Source organism: Hippocampus bargibanti, linkage group LG18, assembly GCF_051943395.1.
Source record: "Hippocampus bargibanti isolate YZ-2025 linkage group LG18, ASM5194339v1, whole genome shotgun sequence".
Taxonomy (NCBI): domain Eukaryota; kingdom Metazoa; phylum Chordata; class Actinopteri; order Syngnathiformes; family Syngnathidae; genus Hippocampus; species Hippocampus bargibanti.
Genome location: NC_142751.1, coordinates 1927187 through 1948924, shown reverse-complemented (window position 1 = coordinate 1948924; position 21738 = coordinate 1927187). Strand labels below are relative to the sequence as shown.

General features: G+C 41.3%; 1 protein-coding gene across 2 annotated transcripts; it reads right to left on the bottom strand.

Annotated features, from left to right (window-relative positions):
- Nucleotides 1-92: 92 nt before the first annotated feature.
- On the bottom strand, nt 93-16592 carry LOC148884197 (phospholipid-transporting ATPase ID-like). 2 transcript variants are annotated; one of them, XM_089020532.1, is made up of 28 exons: nt 16505-16592; nt 9777-9846; nt 9531-9589; nt 8775-8888; nt 8451-8549; nt 7634-7695; nt 7439-7511; nt 7258-7328; nt 5798-5880; nt 5554-5712; nt 5234-5322; nt 4936-5129; nt 4662-4870; nt 4536-4579; nt 4235-4400; nt 3967-4155; nt 3774-3889; nt 3539-3703; nt 3260-3371; nt 3062-3167; nt 2796-2946; nt 2513-2696; nt 2209-2432; nt 1975-2058; nt 1655-1900; nt 1104-1242; nt 752-882; nt 93-553 (listed from the first exon to the last, which is right to left on the bottom strand). In XM_089020532.1, the coding sequence occupies exons 2-28, from the start codon at nt 9829-9831 to the stop codon at nt 311-313; spliced, it is 3567 nt and encodes a 1188-aa protein (XP_088876658.1). In that variant the 5' UTR covers nt 9832-9846; nt 16505-16592; the 3' UTR covers nt 93-310. The 2 variants fall into 2 exon arrangements, with proteins under 2 accessions (XP_088876658.1, XP_088876659.1); XM_089020533.1 differs by lacking the exons at nt 7258-7328; nt 7439-7511; nt 7634-7695; ... (1 more) ...; nt 9777-9846; nt 16505-16592 and having other exon boundaries at nt 94-553.
- Nucleotides 16593-21738: the final 5146 nt, after the last annotated feature.

Here is a 21738-nt window from a genome sequence, read left to right as displayed (position 1 = left end):
CACACCCTGGGGTCAGCGCAAATGCCTGAAAGTGAAACTTGAAAAAGGAAGAGTTGGATAGACCATAATTTGTTTTTAATGCTGTTTGCATGTGAAAAAATAAAACAGCTGGGATTTTTGCAAAAACTAGAGCATCCTTTATTGAGCCCAGAGATTGAGCCAAAAACAAACATTCAATGACTCACCACCAAATAAAAATATGTACTGACGAAATGAAGATCTTGTGTTACTTGCCTCATAAACAGACTTACACAGTATCAGTAATACGTGAGAAAGTAACATATGGCCTCAGTATGCGGCTACCTATGAACTAGAGCGTATGTGGTTGGCGCTCTGAATCCTTTGAAATGACACGGTACAATTGAGGCTCTTTAGGGTCACTGTTGTGACTCTTGATGGGACGTTTCAGCAGGAATTTTCGTGATGTTACCAAATCGCCGTAGCCCTGAGCATGAGAGAAGGCGTAGCTGGACCGCCGAGTGCTGACTCGCCGGGCTGGCGGACCGCAAGGAACAGTACTGGGTACTCCCTCTTTACGCACCTTGTATCTCACCTGCAGATGACAAAGTCCCACCTTAAAATTTGTAACCCCTTGCAGCGCTACAAATTAGGAATTGCATTTGTATTTTGGGAAAACTACGGCACATGGTGGAGATTATGAAGCCCAAAGTCCAGGTAGTAAACGATCCTAACGTTAGCCCTTTGCGACAAAAAAAGTCCTTTCACCTCACCTCACTTCGGACTGTCATACCTGGTCATTGATGGTGGGTCGAAGTTGAATGATAATGAAACGGAAGGCCAACACTGGAAGACCGCAGAGGAGGCATGTCAAGAATATTGTCAGCCACACATTCGGCTGGCTCAAAGAGTTCCTCGCTGTGCCTGCAGGATGACACAATTCACAATTACAAAGCTCAGTAGCCAAAGAGATCAAAATGGACGAATTCATGACATGCAGCAGGACGCTAAACCTTTTCCTTAGCATTTTAGTTAATGCCGGTCTTATTCTTTGACAATCAAATAGAAACTAGGTTGGCAGTCCAAAATAAGCAATGTTGAAAATTGTGCAATAGTCGTTCCTGTTCCAGTTCAAAGTGCCTCACCGATGAAAGGAAATACAGACGTGAATATGGAGAACATTTCATTGCTGTGCATGGCGAAGGTGGTGGCGAAGTACAGTATCAGGCTGCCCCACATAAAGGACTGGTTCATGGCTGTCCAGTAATTTGTGTCTAGACAAAGCTGAAACATTGACAAAAAATATATATATTTAAACCTGAGAGCACATACAGTATTCATTGCCACTCTATGGGGAATCGAATTGTTAACGTACTATATTAAAAAAATCAAAGTGCTCGGTCAGGAGCCGGAGGGTTACACCCTGAACTGCTTGACAGGCAATTGCAGGGCATACAGACAAGAAAAACATCCTCCCACACTTTGCATAGGGATAATTTAGTGTTCCACATGATTTTGGAATGTTGGGGGAAACCAAAGCACCCGGAGAAAATCTGCACAGGTACTGGGAGAACATGCAACCTCTGTGCACCTCTGCACAATGAGACCTCCATGCGAACCAGTGGACAACTGCCCCCCACCCAAAAAAAAATGAGCCAACTCAAATCATCATAACCTTGCTTCACCACTTCCTCACCTGAATATTGACGACAATAAGAAGGCACGTCTGCACAACGAACGCAAACGACTGATAATCCGCAACGTCTCTCCCATCGTCTGCGACCGTGTCGCGCATGGCCGCCCATGGGATGAAGAAGACTACGAGGGAGCTGTAGCAGCTATGGATCATGCAGCACACCATGGACTTCTTATTGAAGTAAATATTCAAAGGCCCCGGCGAGTAAAGCTGAGGATGGCGGAAACTCCAGCGATCGTTCACATCCTAGTGAAACGCACGGTGGGGAGGAATGAAGGGTGACACAATCTCTCATGATGCGGACATTTGCAGTCGCTTACCTGGTCAAAAAGACTCATTCCAAGGACAGGGAGGACCGTGTACACGACATTGTACATGCTGACAAACCACTGGTCATACACAGTCTAAGAATTACAAAAGACAATATGAAAAGGATCCTATATTTAAATTTTGAGTATAAACGTGTTTATTAGAACACTGCCCAATGGCACACAAGGCATAGACATAAAAACCATCAGGTTATTTTTCCTTTATTATTCATCCATGTTCCTCACCTGTGCCGAAAAGCCGCAAAAGAATGCGTACCAGACATGCACGAAGGTGAAGGTGAAATTCTTGTAGAAGAAATATTGCAGAAACTTGCACATGCGCAGATATGACCAGCGTCCGTGCACAAGGAGCAGACGCTGGAGATAACGAAATTGAGCAAAGGAGAAGTCGCTGGACAGGACAGCCTGCATACCCTCCTGACCACTGATACCCACGCCAATATGTGCAGCTGGAAGACAAACGGCAAAACGGACAAATGAAGCCCGAACTTGTATTTTTTTGTAGCGTCTGTCGGTTGAGCTTACATACCCTTGATCATGCTGACGTCGTTGGCCCCGTCCCCGATGGCTAGCGTGACCGCCTGTTTGTATTTTTTAACCAGTTGAACAACCTGGGCTTTCTGCAGTGGCGTGACTCTGCAGCAGATCACCGTTTGGCACATGCAGGCCGTCCTTAAGAGTTCCAACTCCAAGTTTTTCTCTAAGGCAAAAGCCTGGGGACCAATAGAAAGATGCGGAAACTGAGGATTTCGGTTCTGCATGGCGAAATGAAGTCAAATAGCATAAATATAAGAGGGTCAACACTCATTTACCAGACTATGTCCATTTATAACAAGTGCATATTCCCCATCCACCTTATCATGTTGAACAGTTTCGGTTCTTTGCAGCCACAAAAGGCCAGAACGAGCTCTGGTCACTTTTGGTTCTTTTGCTGCTGTCGGACACATTTTCTTTCTTGCATTTCTAGAAACAGGAAAACGGAGGACAAAGGACGTGTTGCTCTTTTGTGAACCGCTTTTGGTTTATGGCGACAATGTTGGACTAAATACAAAATGCGGCAATCTGAGATTTTACACACCGAAGCTCTTCTTCGACACCTTCTGCCGTATTTGCGGACACGGTGAAAACGTCTTTCATTTCCTCTCGTAGCATGTTGCAAGAATAGCCAACATTTTCCGCAGTTTCTGAGCAAAATGAGAATTTACGAACATTAATTTATAAAATCCCCCCCCCCAAAAAAAAAAAAAAAAATTGGTTGTAGGCGGCAGAAAATAACCTTGTTTATCTCCCGTCAACACCCAAAATCTAATGGCCGCTTTGGCTAGCTGCGCTATTGTCTGAGGCACACCATCTTGCAACTTGTCTTCCACTGCCGTTGCTCCCAGTAGCTAAACCAAAAACGGTCTTAATGGTACTAGTCAGAATATGTATGTGGGACTCAGACGTTTTACTCTGAGTAACTGAAAGGAACAGATTCAACCTCAAAACTGCCTCTGCCGTCTTATATCAGATAGCCGTCAAACTCTCAAGCACAATAGTTAACCGGTGAACCTACCAGCAAGTCTTTCTCAATCTCTTCATACAGCTCATCAAGTTTCTCGTCTCGTTCTCCGATGGCGGTGCTGGCCTGGTGGTGGCGCCGCATCCACCCCTTCACATAGCTCTCATCCAAATCCTTGTAAGCCAGAACCAAGGTTCGGAGACCATCGCCGGCGTATTCCTACAGTAAGGGGTTGAGAAATGTTAATGAGAACAATTGACTATCCATTTAGGAGAACATTTAAACTTACATTGAGATGTCCGGTGGTGACGCCCTTGAGGTTGTTGCAGGAAGAGTGAAGCCTCTCGTAGATGATGGTGTCTGCCCCTTTGGAGTAAAGGGTCAACTTCCCTTCAGGGTTGCGCACTGGAGGTCAGACCGAGGACGTTAAGAGTTCAGACGCTTTGATTTTTTTGTTTTTGGATTGAAGGAAGGAACCTCACCGATGACGGACATCCTCTTCCGCACATTATTGAAGTCCAAAACAGCCAAAAGTTCATAGACAACTTGTTGGCCCATCTCCACGATGGTGATGTTCTCCGGCGTGCGTGAACGGAACACAAAGCCAAAATTTCTTGCAGCGTACACTAGAGCGCCTTCATCGGGGGACTGAGCCTGGTAACGAAGCTCCCCTTGGCGGATCAAAACGGACAGAAGATCGAACACGGGGTCGTATCTGTAGACCGTGTTGCTAAGAAAACTTTTGCTGACCCTCTGTTTTTTCCTCGGGCATGACAGTATGGCACAGAGCCAACAAACGAAAGAACGTTTGAGCCTCCGTGTTACCGTCCTTGACAACGTCCACCAGATTCTGGTCGTAAAAAATGAACTTAGGATCGGCTTGTTGGTTCCACGTAAAATCGGCCCTTGGTGTACTCTACAGGAAGAAATACATTTTAAGATCTGCAACAAGCCAAAGAATAAAATGGCGAACTATATTTTGCCCAATGGGGCCTTGTATTGTTCGTCACTTATTTGGACATTTGGATATGTCATATCTTGACAATCTCACCTCCTTTATTTCAATTCTCTGTCCTGAAGAATCCAAGAGCTCCCCTAAAACCACAGTACGCACACCACATTCATATTTAGAGCTATACATTGACTATATGTGTGAAGCTCGAAAAATTCTGCTCACCATAACGTTTCCCATTGATCGAACACTTATTAAACGTCATAATGTTCTGTGTGAGGGTGCCAGTTTTGTCGCTGAAGATATATTTGATCTGACCGAGTTCTTCATTCAGAGTGGTGGTCCTCGCCTGAGCTGGAGTGTCATTTTTGGGGTAATACATCTTCCTGTCCCAGTCGATGTAAAAACTATTTACCAGACGGATGGCTTCCACGCTGGAAAAAAAGACAAGGTGTGGCGTGAACTGACCATGTTCCAACGAATCGGCGTCACGAAATACCTGACAAAGAGAGACATGGGCACCACCGTGTTTAGGAGGATCACATAAGACCAGAAGGAGAGGAATGATGAGAGACGAGCATGGGTGCCTGGTTCTGGAGGGAGGAACACAGTGAAAACGGAGCCATCCGTCATTTCCCAAATGGCATGACCAACGGCCAGAACGAAGCACATGGACAGCAGGAAAACAAAAATCTGATCGGTAAAAAAAAAGTACATATGAAGCGAAATCTGCTGGCTGACAGAACTTTCCTGGCAAACATTTTTTTGTGAACAGTAAAGGATTGATTGGAACTCACACATAGTACCAAGACGTTCATAAGATGATCAATGCTGGTCCTTTTGAACGTTGTCTTCCCACTGTTCTGGATCAATTTGGTGTCCGGGCCTAGAAAGATCGAAACTCGTGTTAAATTGACACATTATGACACATATTTGTCACGATCTGGTTGGCAACCAACGGGTGGCGCTGTCGGCATCCCCGGCACCTGCACAGGTGTTGGTCATTCAAATCTGTGGCAGTTAAAAGGACTCCCGGCACGACAATTTGTTGCAAAATTGCAAAGTCAAAATTTGACAAAAATGTTTTTTTTTTAAATTGGCTGTGGTCTCACTTTACCTGCAAAGATAACCAGTCCGAAGCACCACTCTGTATTCCTCAGAGTGCATCCACGCAGAAGCACTTTGTCATTGTCCAAAGAATACGTTTGTCCATCGACTGCGAGTGTCCCTTTAAAAATTTCCAGCCGATTGTTTGGAGGCTCACATTTAATTTCTCCTGGAAAACATATTTGTTTTATGCACAATGGTTAAAATATTTGGACCAATCGGAACGTGACCAAATCGCCCACCGATGTTCTCACCGTTAAAGCTGGACAGTGCTTCGGTGTCATCTCCCATCGCTCCAGTGACAGTCAGAGCCTGTTTGACTTTCAGATTGGTTTCACTGGGGGAGGAGGCGCGATAGGGTGGAGGGGGGGGGGGGGAGATAACATTAGATTCCAACCTCACACAAAGAGAGGAAGAAGAAAAACCCTGACACGGCTGCCGCTGCTCATCCACAGAAATACTTTATCCTGTGATGTAAAGTGACCTTGAGAGTTTTGAAAGGCGCTTGGAAATAAAATGTATTATTATTATTATTATTATTATTATTATTATCTGGCTAGCCAGATGACATTGTGATCTGTAGCGAGAACGGGGAGCAGGTGGCGGAGAAACTGGAGATGTGAAGATATGCCCTGGAAAGGAGAGTAATGAAGATCAGTCGCAGCAAGACGGAATATATGTGTGTGAATGAGAGGGATCCAAGTGCAAGAGTGATGCTACAGGGGGAAGAGATGAAGAAAGTGGAGGATTTTAAGTACTTGGGGTCAACTGTCCAGAGCAATGGAGAGTGTGGAAAAGAGGTGAAGAAGCGTGTCCAGGCAGGCTGGAGCGGCTGGAGAAAAATGTCAGGTGTGATGTGTGTTACAAGTGTTTCAGCTAGGATGAAAGGAAAAGTGTATAAAACAGTGGTGAGACCAGCCATGATGTTTGGACTGGAGACAGTGCCACTGAAGAAAAGACAGGAAGCAGAGCTGGAGGTAGCAGAGCTGAAAATGTTGAGGTTTTCTTTGGGAGTGACCATGTTGGATAGAGTCAGGAATAAATACATTAGAGGGACAACTCATATTAGAGGCTTTGGAGAGAAAGTCAGAGAGGCCAGACTGAAATGGTTTGGACATGTCCATGTCCAGAAGAGAGAGAGTGACTCTATTGGGAGAAGGATGCTGAGCCTTGAACTGCCAGGCAGGAGACCGAGAGGAAGACCGAAGAGGAGGTTTATGGATGTGGTCAAAGAGGACATGAAGGTAGCTGGTGTGAGAGAAGAGGATGCACAAAACCGGGTTAGATGGAGGACATTGATTCGCTGTGGCGACCCCTGAAGGGAAAAGCTGAAAGGAAAAGAAGAATATTATCTGGCTATCCAGCTGTCAATATAGCTATCTATCTATCTGGCTATCTATCTAGCTGGCTAGCTATTAGCTATATATTAGCTAGCTTTGTATCTATTCGAGTTACTTCCGGGTTGAATGAACGCTGGCGCATGTGGCTGCCGCTGCTCACCCACAGAGAAACTATCCTGTGACTGTAAAGTAACCTTGAGAGTTTTGAAAGGCGCTTAGAAACAACAATGTATTATTATTATTATTATTATTATTATTATTATTATTAGTAGTAGTAGTAGTAGTAGTAGTATTAGTAGTTATTATTATTATTATTATTATTATTAGTATTATTATTATTGATACGAAATCAAGTTAATACATACAGGACATACCCGTCTAATTCAGCCGTTTTCACATAAACCACATTGAGAGGCTCACTGCTGGAGAGCAAAAGGATGTCTGCCTGGAAAATGGACACTTGTCAAGAAAATAGCAGGACGACACCAATTAGGCCGCTAAGAATGAATACACAGAGTGATTTTTCCTGGCACGGGGTCATGCCGTGGCACTTACTGTGACAAAGTGGTTATTTTCCAATTTGACAATATCTCCAACGTGAACATGCATCCATTTTTCAGTTCGAAGTCTGACCAAATGAAAGGATGGGGACAATCATGAAACAACCGCTTCGATCTCACGATAACTACAAGTTTTTTCAATGCATTGTGCAACATTACTGTAAGATTTGAAAAGGGCCAAATGACTCACTCCCCATCCACGAGGACGCTGACTTCTCGGTTATTTACTTGGTTGTCACTTTTGTGTCTGTTCTGTTCATGAAAAAGGATAACAAACATAAAACAGTAAGGAAGTTTGTGTTTGCTTTTTTTAAACAAACAAACAAACAAACAAACAAACAAACAAACAAACAAATGAATTAATCTGTAAATAAATAGCCAAACTTGCAAATAAATAAAAAAGAAAGATATAAATAAAATACTTATAAATAAATAAATAAATAGCTAAACTAGCAAATACATAAATAAATACATCCATGTATACATCCATACATCCATACAGACATACATACACAAATAAATGAATGCATGAATAAAAAATAAATTCGTAAATAAATAAATGAATAAATAAATAATAATAATAATAATAATAATAATAATAATAATAATAATAATAATAATAATACATTTAATTTCTAAACGCCTTTCAAAACCCGCCAGGACACTTTACAGTTATAGCCAAACTAGCAAATAAATAAATAAAGAAATAAATAAATAAATAAATAAATAAATAGCCAAACTAGCAAATACATAAATAAATACATCCATGTATACATCCATACAGACATACATACACAAATAAATGAATGCATGAATAAAAAATAAATCCGGAAATAAATAAATAAATAAATAAATAAATAAATAAATAAATAAATAAATAAATAATACATTTTACAGTCATAACCAAACTAGCAAATAAATAAATAAATTAATAAATAAATTAAATTAAATAGCGAATAAATACAACAATGAATAAACAAATGATAGGTAGGTTGTTATCTGCTCACAATGTCATCAGAGGCATCTTTGACCGCTGTGATGGAGAGCACCAAAATGAGAAGAGCGGCTGTGGTGAACCAGGCGAGCGAGGAGATTTGTGGGATGAGCTGCTCAAAGACACACACAAAGACATATTAAAACTAATCTATGTAATATAAGATGGCAAATATTGGATGTATTATTTCATACAGTGTAGACTGAAAACTAAAGGATCTTATAAACTGCATGTAACTTTTCAGGCCTGGACTCAAGTTCATCTTGTTAATTGCAAAGAGCCCATCAAGAACTGCATTACGGCGTTCGCCGAATGAAAAAGTCAAGCCCAAATCTACCTGAAGTATAAAGAGGAAGAGGAAAAAGCAGTTGGCGAGCCTCCTGAATTGCTCAAAAAGGTTCAGCGGCAGGAAGGTCAAGATGTTGTACTTGGATGTCTTGATGCCGTTATCCTGTAGAATGAAAAAGTCGTAAATGAATAATAATAATAATCTAATGAGTGCATTGTGATTTTAATAATAGCAATAATAACAACAACAATAATAGTAATATAGCAATAAAGCAACAATAGTAATAATAGTAACAATAATAACAATAGTAATAATAATAATAATAATAGTAATCTAATAATAATTTCAACAACCATAATAAGAATAACAATAGTAGTAATTATAATAATAATCAAATTAGTGTATTGTGAATTTAATATTAGCAATAATAACAACAACAATAATGGTAATAATAACAATAGCAATAATAGAAATAATAGTAATAATAGTAATTTAATGAGTGCATTGTGATTTTAATAATAATAATAATATCACTCATATCAATAACAATAATAGTAATAATAATCAAATGAGTGCATTGTGATTTTAACAATAGCAATCATAACAATAATAACAATAATTGTAATAATAGCAATACCTGTAATAGCAATAATAGCAATAATAGTCATAATAGTAATAATCGTCATAATAGTAATCTAATGAGTGCATTGTGATTTTAATAATAGCAATAATAACAATTATAGCAATAATAGTAATAATAATAATCAAATGAGTGCACTGTGAATTTTTTTCTTCTGGACTGACAGCATATCGGTAAGAAAGGTTGAAAGCTCTGTCATTGGCTCGCAGTCGTCTCTCCGCCTCTGTTGATAAAAAAAAAATAGTTTGGTAAAAATAATACAAGTTGGAGAAATGTCACACAGATAGATCAAAAAATTATTTGGACAGAGAATTTTTATGACTTTTCATTCCCTCTTTTTGAATGAGTGCACGTGCAAATACTTCCGCAGCAAAATTTAGCAATCGAGAAAATCCTGAAAATAGACTTACCTCGCTTGTTCTGCTGCCCACACACTCGCCCGAAGAAGGATACTATTGATCCCATTTTATCTTTATTTTTCTAAATGAAATATGAAAAGGAACATGATTATTGTTGTAATTTCACAATAGTGATCACCAATCTAGAACTTTGTGAACTTGGGTTATTCCTCAGAGTTCACAATAAACTGATAATTCAACACATAGTTGCAAATCCATTTCATGCTGTTTTTTGTGTCAATGACTTTACGATTTAATGGATGCCTTACTAAAGTAGTGCCACTCCCTGCCTGCTTAAGCCTTTGAACCAAAGTTAAATCTTTGACTCAAGATACGCAGCCAGAAAGATAATGATGCTGATACGACATTTGCCATTTTTCCCCCGATGCCATTGGTGTCAAACTCCGAACCTCGATGGGCAGTACTACATGTTTTCCAAGTCTCCCAGGTGTGTTGCAACAGGGAGACTTGGAAAAAATGTAGGATTCGGGCCCTTGAGGACCGGAGTTTGACACCCCTGCCCTATGCAATACTTACCTCAGCACAATAATAAATAATAAATAATAATGAAGGATTTAGTTGTTTTATGAAAATCGCTTCTTTTACTCCCCTTTCAAACCATCTATGTTCTTTTGCGAAGATTTTAACCTCATTGTCATTAAATGAGTGGTTGCTAGCTTTTAGGTGCATACGCACTGCCGAATGAAACAAAAAAATCTGAAGATACAAAAAGGAGAGGAGTAGCAGTACCTTACATTGCAGGAGTTTCTGAAAAACCTTTGGCTGAGAGTCCTTTGGCAACACAAAATTCCTACTAATTTTAAGAGCAGTACATTGGGGAGACTAAACAAATTCTCAAAAAAAGACTATCAACATCGCAGCGATGATACTAGTGGGCCTCAATCGGCAGTACATTTGCACCTTCCCTTTATCTATGACCACAATATCTGGTTGGTTGGCCATTACCATCTTGTCAGTCTGTATCTGGAAGTCCCTCGGTCCTATATATATATATATATATATATATATATATATATATAAATCCTGGTCTCACCCACCATGGGTGGTGTCTGTCCCCCATTTTAGCTCGGGTCCTCTACCAGAGGCCAGGAAGCTTGAGGGTTCTGCGCAGTATCCGCGCTGTTCCCAGCACTGCGCTTTTCTAGACCGAGATATCCGATGTTGTTCCCGGGATCTGTTGAAACCACTCGTGGAGTTTGGAGGTCACTGCCCCGAGTGCTCCGACCACCACAGGCACGACTGTCACCTTTACCTTCCAGGCTCCCTCCAGCTCCTCTCTGAGCCCTTGGTATTTCTCGATTTTCTCATGGTCCTTCTTTCTGATGTTTCCATCACTCGGGACCGCTACATCCACGACAATGGCTTTCTTTTTCCCTTTATCTATGACCACAATATCTGGTTGGTTGGCCATTACCATCTTGTCAGTCTGTATCTGGAAGTCCCTCGGTCCTATATATATATATATATATATATATATATATATATATATATAGGGCAGTAATGGGCAAAATACGGCCCGCGGGCCACATACGGCCCGTTAGGCTTTTTAATCCGGCCCGCCGAACCTGCCCAAATTATAGTAAAAACAGTGTCTGAAACTCATGACAAAAAGTTAGCGGACAACAGGGCAGATAACTGAAAAGTTGCCGCCCCATTTTTCACAACATGTAGCACAATGAGACAACTAATCACATTAAAAAACATTGTCACAAAGTATAAAGTTTTTTTTTTAATCAAGAATGTATCTACTACAAATGCTACCTTGCTTAATTTACGGTAAATGTGCATGGCTAGATTTTGCTGCAGTAGTCGATTGTCATTGTGGTGCACAATACGTCTGTGTAAGCTCTCAGTCGTACAGGAGTGGTCCATCGATGAGAAGGTTTCTTCAGCCGTCATCTGTACAAAAGTGAAGGTTTCGGACGTTTCGCCTCCTATCCAAGAGGCTTCGTCAGCTAACTAAAGTCTGACTGGTCGTATCGGCCCCATTTATATATCCCTAATGTCCAGACATGGTGGCGCCGGACACAGCTATGATAGGTCCCTACTCTCAGGTTGGGGGGGGGGGCAGGGGACCCCTCCCTGTGGCCCCACTGATTGTTCCTACATTCCTGACTAACGACTGGCCTATTACCCCCACTCCCCCCGGTATCACCTCATCAGCATAACGACCCTCATCAGCATTGCGAAAGTTGCCTAACCTGTATTGCCTAAGCAGGCTATTGTATGAACGATCCAAATTGAACCTCAACCCACCAGACCGGTTTAATGATGGATTTTGTTGTTTTATAAGAATCGCTTCTTTTACCCCCCTTTCAAACCATCTATGTTCTTTCGCTAAGATTTTAACCTCATTGTCGTCAAATGAGTGGTTGCTAGTTTACAACATAAACTAGGAGTTATCAGAACCCTCCAGCATAGGGCTAAACTAATACCAACTAGCACTGAAGGTAGAGAAAAGGAGTCAAAACATATCAGGAGAGCACTCACTAACTGTGGGTACCCTCAGTGGTCATTCAACAAATGTCAGAAAGAAAGAATAGCGAACGAAACCAATAATTCTCAAGATTCAAAAAGGAGAGGAGTAGCAGTACCGTACATTGCAGGAGTTTCTTAAAAATTAGAGTCCTTTGGCAACATAAAATTCCTACTTATTTCTCCCCTTTCAAACCATCTATGTTCTTTTGCGAAGATTTTAACCTCATTGTCATCAAATGAGTGGTTGCTAGCTTTTAGGTGCATACGCACTGCCGAATGAAACAAAAAAATCTGAAGATACAAAAAGGAGAGGAGTAGCAGTACCTTACATTGCAGGAGTTTCTGAAAAACCTTTGGCTGAGAGTCCTTTGGCAACACAAAATTCCTACTAATTTTAAGAGCAGTACATTGGGGAGACTAAACAAATTCTCAAAAAAAGACTATCAACATCGCAGCGATGATACTAGTGGGCCTCAATCGGCAGTACATATGCACCTAAAAGCAAACAAGCACTCATTTGACGACAATGAGGTTAAAATCTTAGCGAAAGAACATAGATGGTTTGAAAGGGGGTAAAAGAAGCGATTCTTATAAAACAACAAAATCCTTCATTAAACCGGTTTGGTGTGGTGAGGTTCAATTTGGATCGTTCATACAATAGCCTGCTTAGGCAACATAGGATTAGGAATACTGATGAGGAGATACCGGTCGAAGTGGGGCAATCAGGCCAGTCGTTAGTCAGAACGATAGAAACTATCCGTGGAGCAGCTGCAGGGGGTAGTCTTCTGAGAGCAGGGACCTGTCAGAGCAGAGTCCGGCACCGCCATGTCTGGACAGGAGGGATATATATATATATATATATATATATATATATATATATATATATATATATATAAATCCTGGTCTCACCCACCATGGGTGGTGTCTGTCCCCCATTTTAGCTCGGGTCCTCTACCAGAGGCCAGGAAGCTTGAGGGTTCTGCGCAGTATCCGCGCTGTTCCCAGCACTGCGCTTTTCTAGACCGAGATATCCGATGTTGTTCCCGGGATCTGTTGAAACCACTCGTGGAGTTTGGAGGTCACTGCCCCGAGTGCTCCGACCACCACAGGCACGACTGTCACCTTTACCTTCCAGGCTCTCTCCAGCTCCTCTCTGAGCCCTTGGTATTTCTCGATTTTCTCATGGTCCTTCTTTCTGATGTTTCCATCACTCGGGACCGCTACATCCACGACAATGGCTTTCTTTTTCCCTTTATCTATGACCACAATATCTGGTTGGTTGGCCATTACCATCTTGTCAGTCTGTATCTGGAAGTCCCTCGGTCCTATATATATATATATATATATATATATATATATATATAAATCCTGGTCTCACCCACCATGGGTGGTGTCTGTCCCCCATTTTAGCTCGGGTCCTCTACCAGAGGCCAGGAAGCTTGAGGGTTCTGCGCAGTATCCGCGCTGTTCCCAGCACTGCGCTTTTCTAGACCGAGATATCCGATGTTGTTCCCGGGATCTGTTGAAACCACTCGTGGAGTTTGGAGGTCACTGCCCCGAGTGCTCCGACCACCACAGGCACGACTGTCACCTTTACCTTCCAGGCTCCCTCCAGCTCCTCTCTGAGCCCTTGGTATTTCTCGATTTTCTCATGGTCCTTCTTTCTGATGTTTCCATCACTCGGGACCGCTACATCCACGACAATGGCTTTCTTTTTCCCTTTATCTATGACCACAATATCTGGTTGGTTGGCCATTACCATCTTGTCAGTCTGTATCTGGAAGTCCCTCGGTCCTATATATATATATATATATATATATATATATATATATATATAGGGCAGTAATGGGCAAAATACGGCCCGCGGGCCACATACGGCCCGTTAGGCTTTTTAATCCGGCCCGCCGAACCTGCCCAAATTATAGTAAAAACAGTGTCTGAAACTCATGACAAAAAGTTAGCGGACAACAGGGCAGATAACTGAAAAGTTGCCGCCCCATTTTTCACAACATGTAGCACAATGAGACAACTAATCACATTAAAAAACATTGTCACAAAGTATAAAGTTTTTTTTTTAATCAAGAATGTATCTACTACAAATGCTACCTTGCTTAATTTACGGTAAATGTGCATGGCTAGATTTTGCTGCAGTAGTCGATTGTCATTGTGGTGCACAATACGTCTGTGTAAGCTCTCAGTCGTACAGGAGTGGTCCATCGATGAGAAGGTTTCTTCAGCCGTCATCTGTACAAAAGTGAAGGTTTCGGACGTTTCGCCTCCTATCCAAGAGGCTTCGTCAGCTAACTAAAGTCTGACTGGTCGTATCGGCCCCATTTATATATCCCTAATGTCCAGACATGGTGGCGCCGGACACAGCTATGATAGGTCCCTACTCTCAGGTTGGGGGGGGGGGGGCAGGGGACCCCTCCCTGTGGCCCCACTGATTGTTCCTACATTCCTGACTAACGACTGGCCTATTACCCCCACTCCCCCCGGTATCACCTCATCAGCATAACGACCCTCATCAGCATTGCGAAAGTTGCCTAACCTGTATTGCCTAAGCAGGCTATTGTATGAACGATCCAAATTGAACCTCAACCCACCAGACCGGTTTAATGATGGATTTTGTTGTTTTATAAGAATCGCTTCTTTTACCCCCCTTTCAAACCATCTATGTTCTTTCGCTAAGATTTTAACCTCATTGTCGTCAAATGAGTGGTTGCTAGTTTACAACATAAACTAGGAGTTATCAGAACCCTCCAGCATAGGGCTAAACTAATACCAACTAGCACTGAAGGTAGAGAAAAGGAGTCAAAACATATCAGGAGAGCACTCACTAACTGTGGGTACCCTCAGTGGTCATTCAACAAATGTCAGAAAGAAAGAATAGCGAACGAAACCAATAATTCTCAAGATTCAAAAAGGAGAGGAGTAGCAGTACCGTACATTGCAGGAGTTTCTTAAAAATTAGAGTCCTTTGGCAACATAAAATTCCTACTTATTTCAAACCGATAAACACGTTAAGGCAAAAATTAGTGCATCCAAAAAGATAGGCTACCAAATGAAAAACAAAGTAATGTAGTTTATTCCATACATTGTAAGAATGAAAATTGTAAAGAGCAGTACATTGGGGAGACTCAACAAATTCTCAAAAAAAGACTATCAACATCGCAGGGATAATACTAGTGGGCCTCAATCGGCAGTACATTTGCACCTAAAAGCTAGCAACCACTCATTTGACGACAATGAGGTTAAAATCTTAGCGAAAGAACATAGATGGTTTGAAAGGGGGGTAAAAGAAGCGATTCTTATAAAACAACAAAATCCATCATTAAACCGAGAGTGACTGTTGTACGTCTTTGTGTGCTGGCAACCAATTCAGGGTGTCCCCCCGCCTCATGCCCTAAGACAGCTGAGATATCCTCCAGCAACCCCGCGACCCTAATAAGGAATAAGCGGTACGGAAAATGGATGTATAATAATAATAATAATAATAATAATAATAATAATAATAATAATAATAATAATAATAATAATAATAATACAACGACTTGGTCACAGCAATTTTGTAAAATATTAATTAAAATAAAATTTTGGATGATATTATTTTATTGTATTATTTATAATTTAATCCATAAATAATAATTGAATTGGATTGGATTAGCCTTCGTCTCGCAGTGGAGAAATTTTCATTTTACAACAGAAAAGTTATGAAAGGAAGAGATAACGAAAGAAAGAAGTAGAAAAACAAAATATCGCAGCTGCTGGAAAGGCAGCTGTCAGATGGGTTCTATCAGCAGCCACTCTCGCGGCACCATGTTGAAGTAAAAAAACAAAATAAAAACTAAATAGCAAATAACGTGACAACACAAAGACACAGAGTCATTCATTCTTCAGCACACGCTGTACCCTCTGTGTGACATGAAGCAGTGCTAGATGAATGAGGAGAGGATCAAAGCATCGTTTTCAGCAGTGGATCAGGGACGTCATGGTGGAAAGTGCACGTCTACTATAAGCTAACTGTTGAAAGCAAACGCAGCTGTAGCCTCCATTGACGAAAAGGATAAATAACAAAATCTACTGTTGTTGATTTCCAAAGATAAAATCACGTCCCATCAAAATTAAATCAGTGTCATTCCAATACTTGCATGGTGACCTTTGGTACATGGACAAAATAATAATAATAATAATTATTATTATTACTATAGTACAAAAAAAAGGAAAACATTATGTACACTCACTTCGGACTTTGAGACCTGGTCCAGAGTTGAGAACCAGGTGGATGAAAGACGGGCAGGATGGAAGAGGTGGTGAGACTGAAGCCACCCGGTCAAGAAATTTGCGTTAAAAAATGAGGAAACTAGGATCCGAGTCAGCCTTCTCTGCTCAGGACGCTTGGAAACAATCAGGCAATCTTTGGACCGGGATGGTGACGTAGCACGGACCGTAAAATAACAGTTACGATCAGCGGCCATAATTCATTAAAAACTCAGGGACGCACTTCAAGAGACAGATACTTTATACGAAACGAGTTGAGATGTTTTAATGGCAACAAAATATAAAAATGTCCCAAATTAAATTCATAGTATATGTATATATATATATATATATATATATATATATATATATATATATATATATATATATATATATATATATATATATAGAGAGAGAGAGTTACCTTACGGTAAATGTGCATGGCTAGATTTTGCTGCAGTAGTCGATTGTCATTGTGGTGCACAATACGTCTGTGTAAGCTCTCAGTCGTACAGGAGTGGTCCATCGATGAGAAGGTTTCTTCAGCCGTCATCTGTACAAAAGTGAAGGTTTCGGACGTTTCGCCTCCTATCCAAGAGGCTTCGTCAGCGAACTAAAGTCTGACTGGTCGTATCGGCCCCATTTATATATCCCTAATGTCCAGACATGGTGGCGCCGGACACAGCTATGATAGGTCCCTACTCTCAGGTTGGGGGGGGGGGGGGCAGGGGACCCGTCCCTGTGGCCCCACTGATTGTTCCTACATTCCTGACTAACGACTGGCCTATTACCCCCACTCCCCCCGGTATCACCTCATAAGCATAACGACCCTCATCAGCATTGCGAAAGTTGCCTAACCTGTATTGCCTAAGCAGGCTATTGTATGAACGATCCAAATTGAACCTCACCCCACCAGACCGGTTTAATGATGGATTTTGTTGTTTTATAAGAATCGCTTCTTTTACCCCCCTTTCAAACCATCTATGTTCTTTCACTAAGATTTTAACCTCATTGTCGTCAAATGAGTGGTTGCTAGTTTACAACATAAACTAGGAGTTATCAGAACCCTCCAGCATAGGGCTAAACTAATACCAACTAGCACTGAAGGTAGAGAAAAGGAGTCAAAACATATCAGGAGAGCACTCACTAACTGTGGGTACCCTCAGTGGTCATTCAACAAATGTCAGAAAGAAAGAATAGGGAATGAAACCAATAATTCTCAAGATTCAAAAAGGAGAGGAGTAGCAGTACCGTACATTGCAGGAGTTTCTGAAAAATTACAAAGAGTCCTTTGGCAACATAAAATTCCTACTTATTTCAAACCGATAAACACGTTAAGGCAAAAATTAGTGCATCCAAAAAGATAGGCTACCAAATGAAAAACAAAGTAATGTAGTTTATTCCATACATTGTAAGAATGAAAATTGTAAAGAGCAGTACATTGGGGAGACTCAACAAATTCTCAAAAAAAAGACTATCAACATCACAGGGATAATACGAGTGGGCCTCAATCGGCAGTACATTTGCACCTAAAAGCTAGCAACCACTCATTTGACGACAATGAGGTTAAAATCTTAGCGAAAGAACATAGATGGTTTGAAAGGGGGGTAAAAGAAGCGATTCTTATAAAACAACAAAATCCATCATTAAACCGAGAGTGACTGTTGTACGTCTTTGTGTGCTCGCAACCAATTCAGGGTGTCCCCCCGCCTCATGCCCTAAAACAGCTGAGATATCCTCCAGCAACCCCGCGACCCTAATAAGGAATAAGCGGTACGGAAAATGGATGTATAATAATAATAATAATAATAATAATAATAATAATAATAATACAACGACTTGGTCACAGCAATTTTGTAAAATATTAATTAAAATAAAATTTTGGATGATATTATTTTATTGTATTATTTATAATTTAATCCATAAATAATAATTGAATTGGATTGGATTAGCCTTCGTCTCGCAGTGGAGAAATTTTAATTTTACAACAGAAAAGTTATGAAAGGAAGAGATAACGAAAGAAAGAAGTAGAAAAACAAAATATCGCAGCTGCTGGAAAGGCAGCTGTCAGATGGGTTCTATCAGCAGCCACTCTCGCGGCACCATGTTTAAGTAAAAAAACAAAACAAAAACTAAATAGCAAATAACGTGACAACACAAAGACACAGAGTCATTCATTCTTCAGCACACGCTGTACCCTCTGTGTGACATGAAGCAGTGCTAGATGAATGAGGAGAGGATCAAAGCATCGTTTTCAGCAGTGGATCAGGGACGTCATGGTGGAATGTGCACGTCTACTATAAGCTAACTGTTGAAAGCAAACGCAGCTGTAGCCTCCATTGACGAAAAGGATAAATAACAAAATCTACTGTTGTTGATTTCCAAAGATAAAATCACGTCCCATCAAAATTAAATCAGTGTCATTCCAATACTTGCATGGTGACCTTTGGTACATGGACAAAATAATAATAATAATAATAATTATTATTATTATTATAGTACAAAAAAAAGGAAAACATTATGTACACTCACTTCGGACTTTGAGACCTGGTCCAGAGTTGAGAACCAGGTGGATGAAAGACGGGCAGGATGGAAGAGGTGGTGAGACTGAAGCCACCCGGTCAAGAAATTTGCGTTCAAAAATGAGGAAACTAGGATCCGAGTCAGCCTTCTCTGCTCAGGACGCTTGGAAACAATCAGGCAATCTTTGGACCGGGATGGTGACGCAGCACGGACCGTAAAATAACAGTTACGATCAGCGGCCATAATTCATTAAAAACTCAGGGACGCACTTCAAGAGACAGATACTTTATACGAAACGAGTTGAGATGTTTTAATGGCAACAAAATATAAAAATCTCCCAAATTAAATTCATAGTATATATATATATATATATATATATATATATATATATATATATATATATATATATATATATATATTCAGTAAAGTCTCGTTATATCGATATTCAAGGGAGTCCGAAAAAATATCGATATAACCGGGACTATCGATATATCCGACCCTGTTTGCATGTAATTTTCTCCGTGCGTGCATAGAAATAGTATCGATATAACAGGGACTATCGATATATCCGATATCGATATAACGAGACTTTACTGTATATATATATATATATATATATATATATATATATATATATAGAGAGAGAGAGAGAGAGAGAGAGAGAGAGAGAGAGAGAGAGAGAGAGGGCGGCCCGGTAGTCGAGTGGTTAGCACACCGGCTTCACAGTGCAGAGGTCGCCGGTTCACAGTGCAGAGGTCGCCGGTTCGCGTCCCGGTCCGGCCTCCCTGTGTGGAGTTTGCATGTTCTCCCCGGACCTGCGTGGCTTTTCTCCGGGTCCTCCGCTTTCCTCCCACACTCCAAAAACGTGCATGGCAGGCAGATTGACCACTCCAAATTGTCCCTAGGTGTGAGTGTGACTGTTGTATGTCTTTGTGTGCCCTGCGATTGGCTAGCAACCAATTCAGGGTGTCCCCCGCCTCGTGCCCGAAGACAGCTGAGATAGGCTCCAGCGACCCCCGCGACCCTAATGAGGAATAAGCGGTACGGAAAATGAGATGAGATGAGATATATATTGTGATGTCACGAGAGGCTGGGTCCTGGAGGGCAAATACATTCCCCTAAATTGGCTTCACCCAGAGAGTGTTTTGGCCCCATCTGGTGGAAGGCAGCAATTCAAACACCACACCTGCGGCTGATCACGGCTTGATTGGCAGGCAAGGCTTTTAAGGCGAAGAGGCTCTGAGTGTGGGGCCGGGGGAGACAAGCTCCATTGCTGTGCTCTGTGGAGAAACTGATTGCTGCATGGAACTCATCGCCAGTTGGGATCATACAACCGAAGACTGGATTTGGACCTTTACTAAAGGTGGCTAGGCTACCTAGGAAGGACATCAAGAGGGGTGAGTCCTAGAAACACATGGAAAAGAACTCCGTCTTCAGTTTCACCTCAGAAGAGACTTTATTATGATTTAAGTATTGGAAGAGACGCAATTCTTGCCTTTGTTGCTTGTGAATTCCCCCTGAAACCCTCTATTAAAACCTTTGTTTGCATTCAAACCTGTCGTCCATTGCGCTCCTTGTCCTGTCCCACTGAGAGCTAGCCTCTCATGACATTACATATGGTGGAGAATGTCTTAAAGGACTGAAGTTCTGTTTGTTATGTAATGTAAGGAAAGAGATGCCCATTTCACAGTAAGATAAGAGCATTGTCATCAAATGGTGAGTATAGTTTTTGCTTTTTTGAACGTTGCTGTGCCGATTACCATTTTGTGTTTGGGAGCCTTTTACTGAGCGAGTTGCTTGTCCTGTAGCCACAAAGGGACATATGTCTTCTTGTGCCGGTCCCAAGCCCGGATAAATACAGAGGGTTGTGTCAGGAAGGGCATCCGACGTAAAAGCTTGGCCAAAACAAACATGCGGATCAAACCTTTAAAGATGGAGGACACTGATTTGCTGTGGCGACCCCTTGAAGAGAAAAGCCGAAAGGAAAAGAAGAAGATGTGTGTGTGTGTGTGTGTGTATATATATATATATATATATATATATATATATATATATATATATATATATATATATATATATATATATATATATATATATATATATATATATATATATATATATAGCGGCTGGATAGCTCAGTTGATAAGGCATCGGTTTGGCATATGGGAGACGAGGGTTCGAATCCCACTTTCGGCAGAGAAAATGAGCACAATGACATCATCCATTGTGGGTCCTTGGGCAAGACCCTTCACGCTAATGCCTACCTCATACAATAAATGGAATGACAAACAAGGTCTGCGTCAGGTGCTGGGGAACCAGAGCACCCTGATGAAAAATGGATTGGAACAAAGCGGAGATGGTCGAGATGCGATAACATGGCTCTGTTGGAATGCTACTACTCAAGCAACCCTAGTCAGAGGGGTTACATGCGGAGAATGGTTACTTCGAAACCCACAGTCACGATTGACCACGAAACAACTAGTAGCTCAGTGTTCCAATATCCACAAACGTGATATCACAACTTGAGATTGATGAGGTACAACACAAATTCCGAGCTGAAGGGCCCCAGGCTGCCACATCAGAGGAAGAGGTTCAACCAGAGATTGGGAGGCAAGCCCCAATGAATGATGAGATTGGGAAGCCAGCCCCAATGAAAGAAATGCTGAGCGAGGCAGCAACTGACCTGAGAGATAAG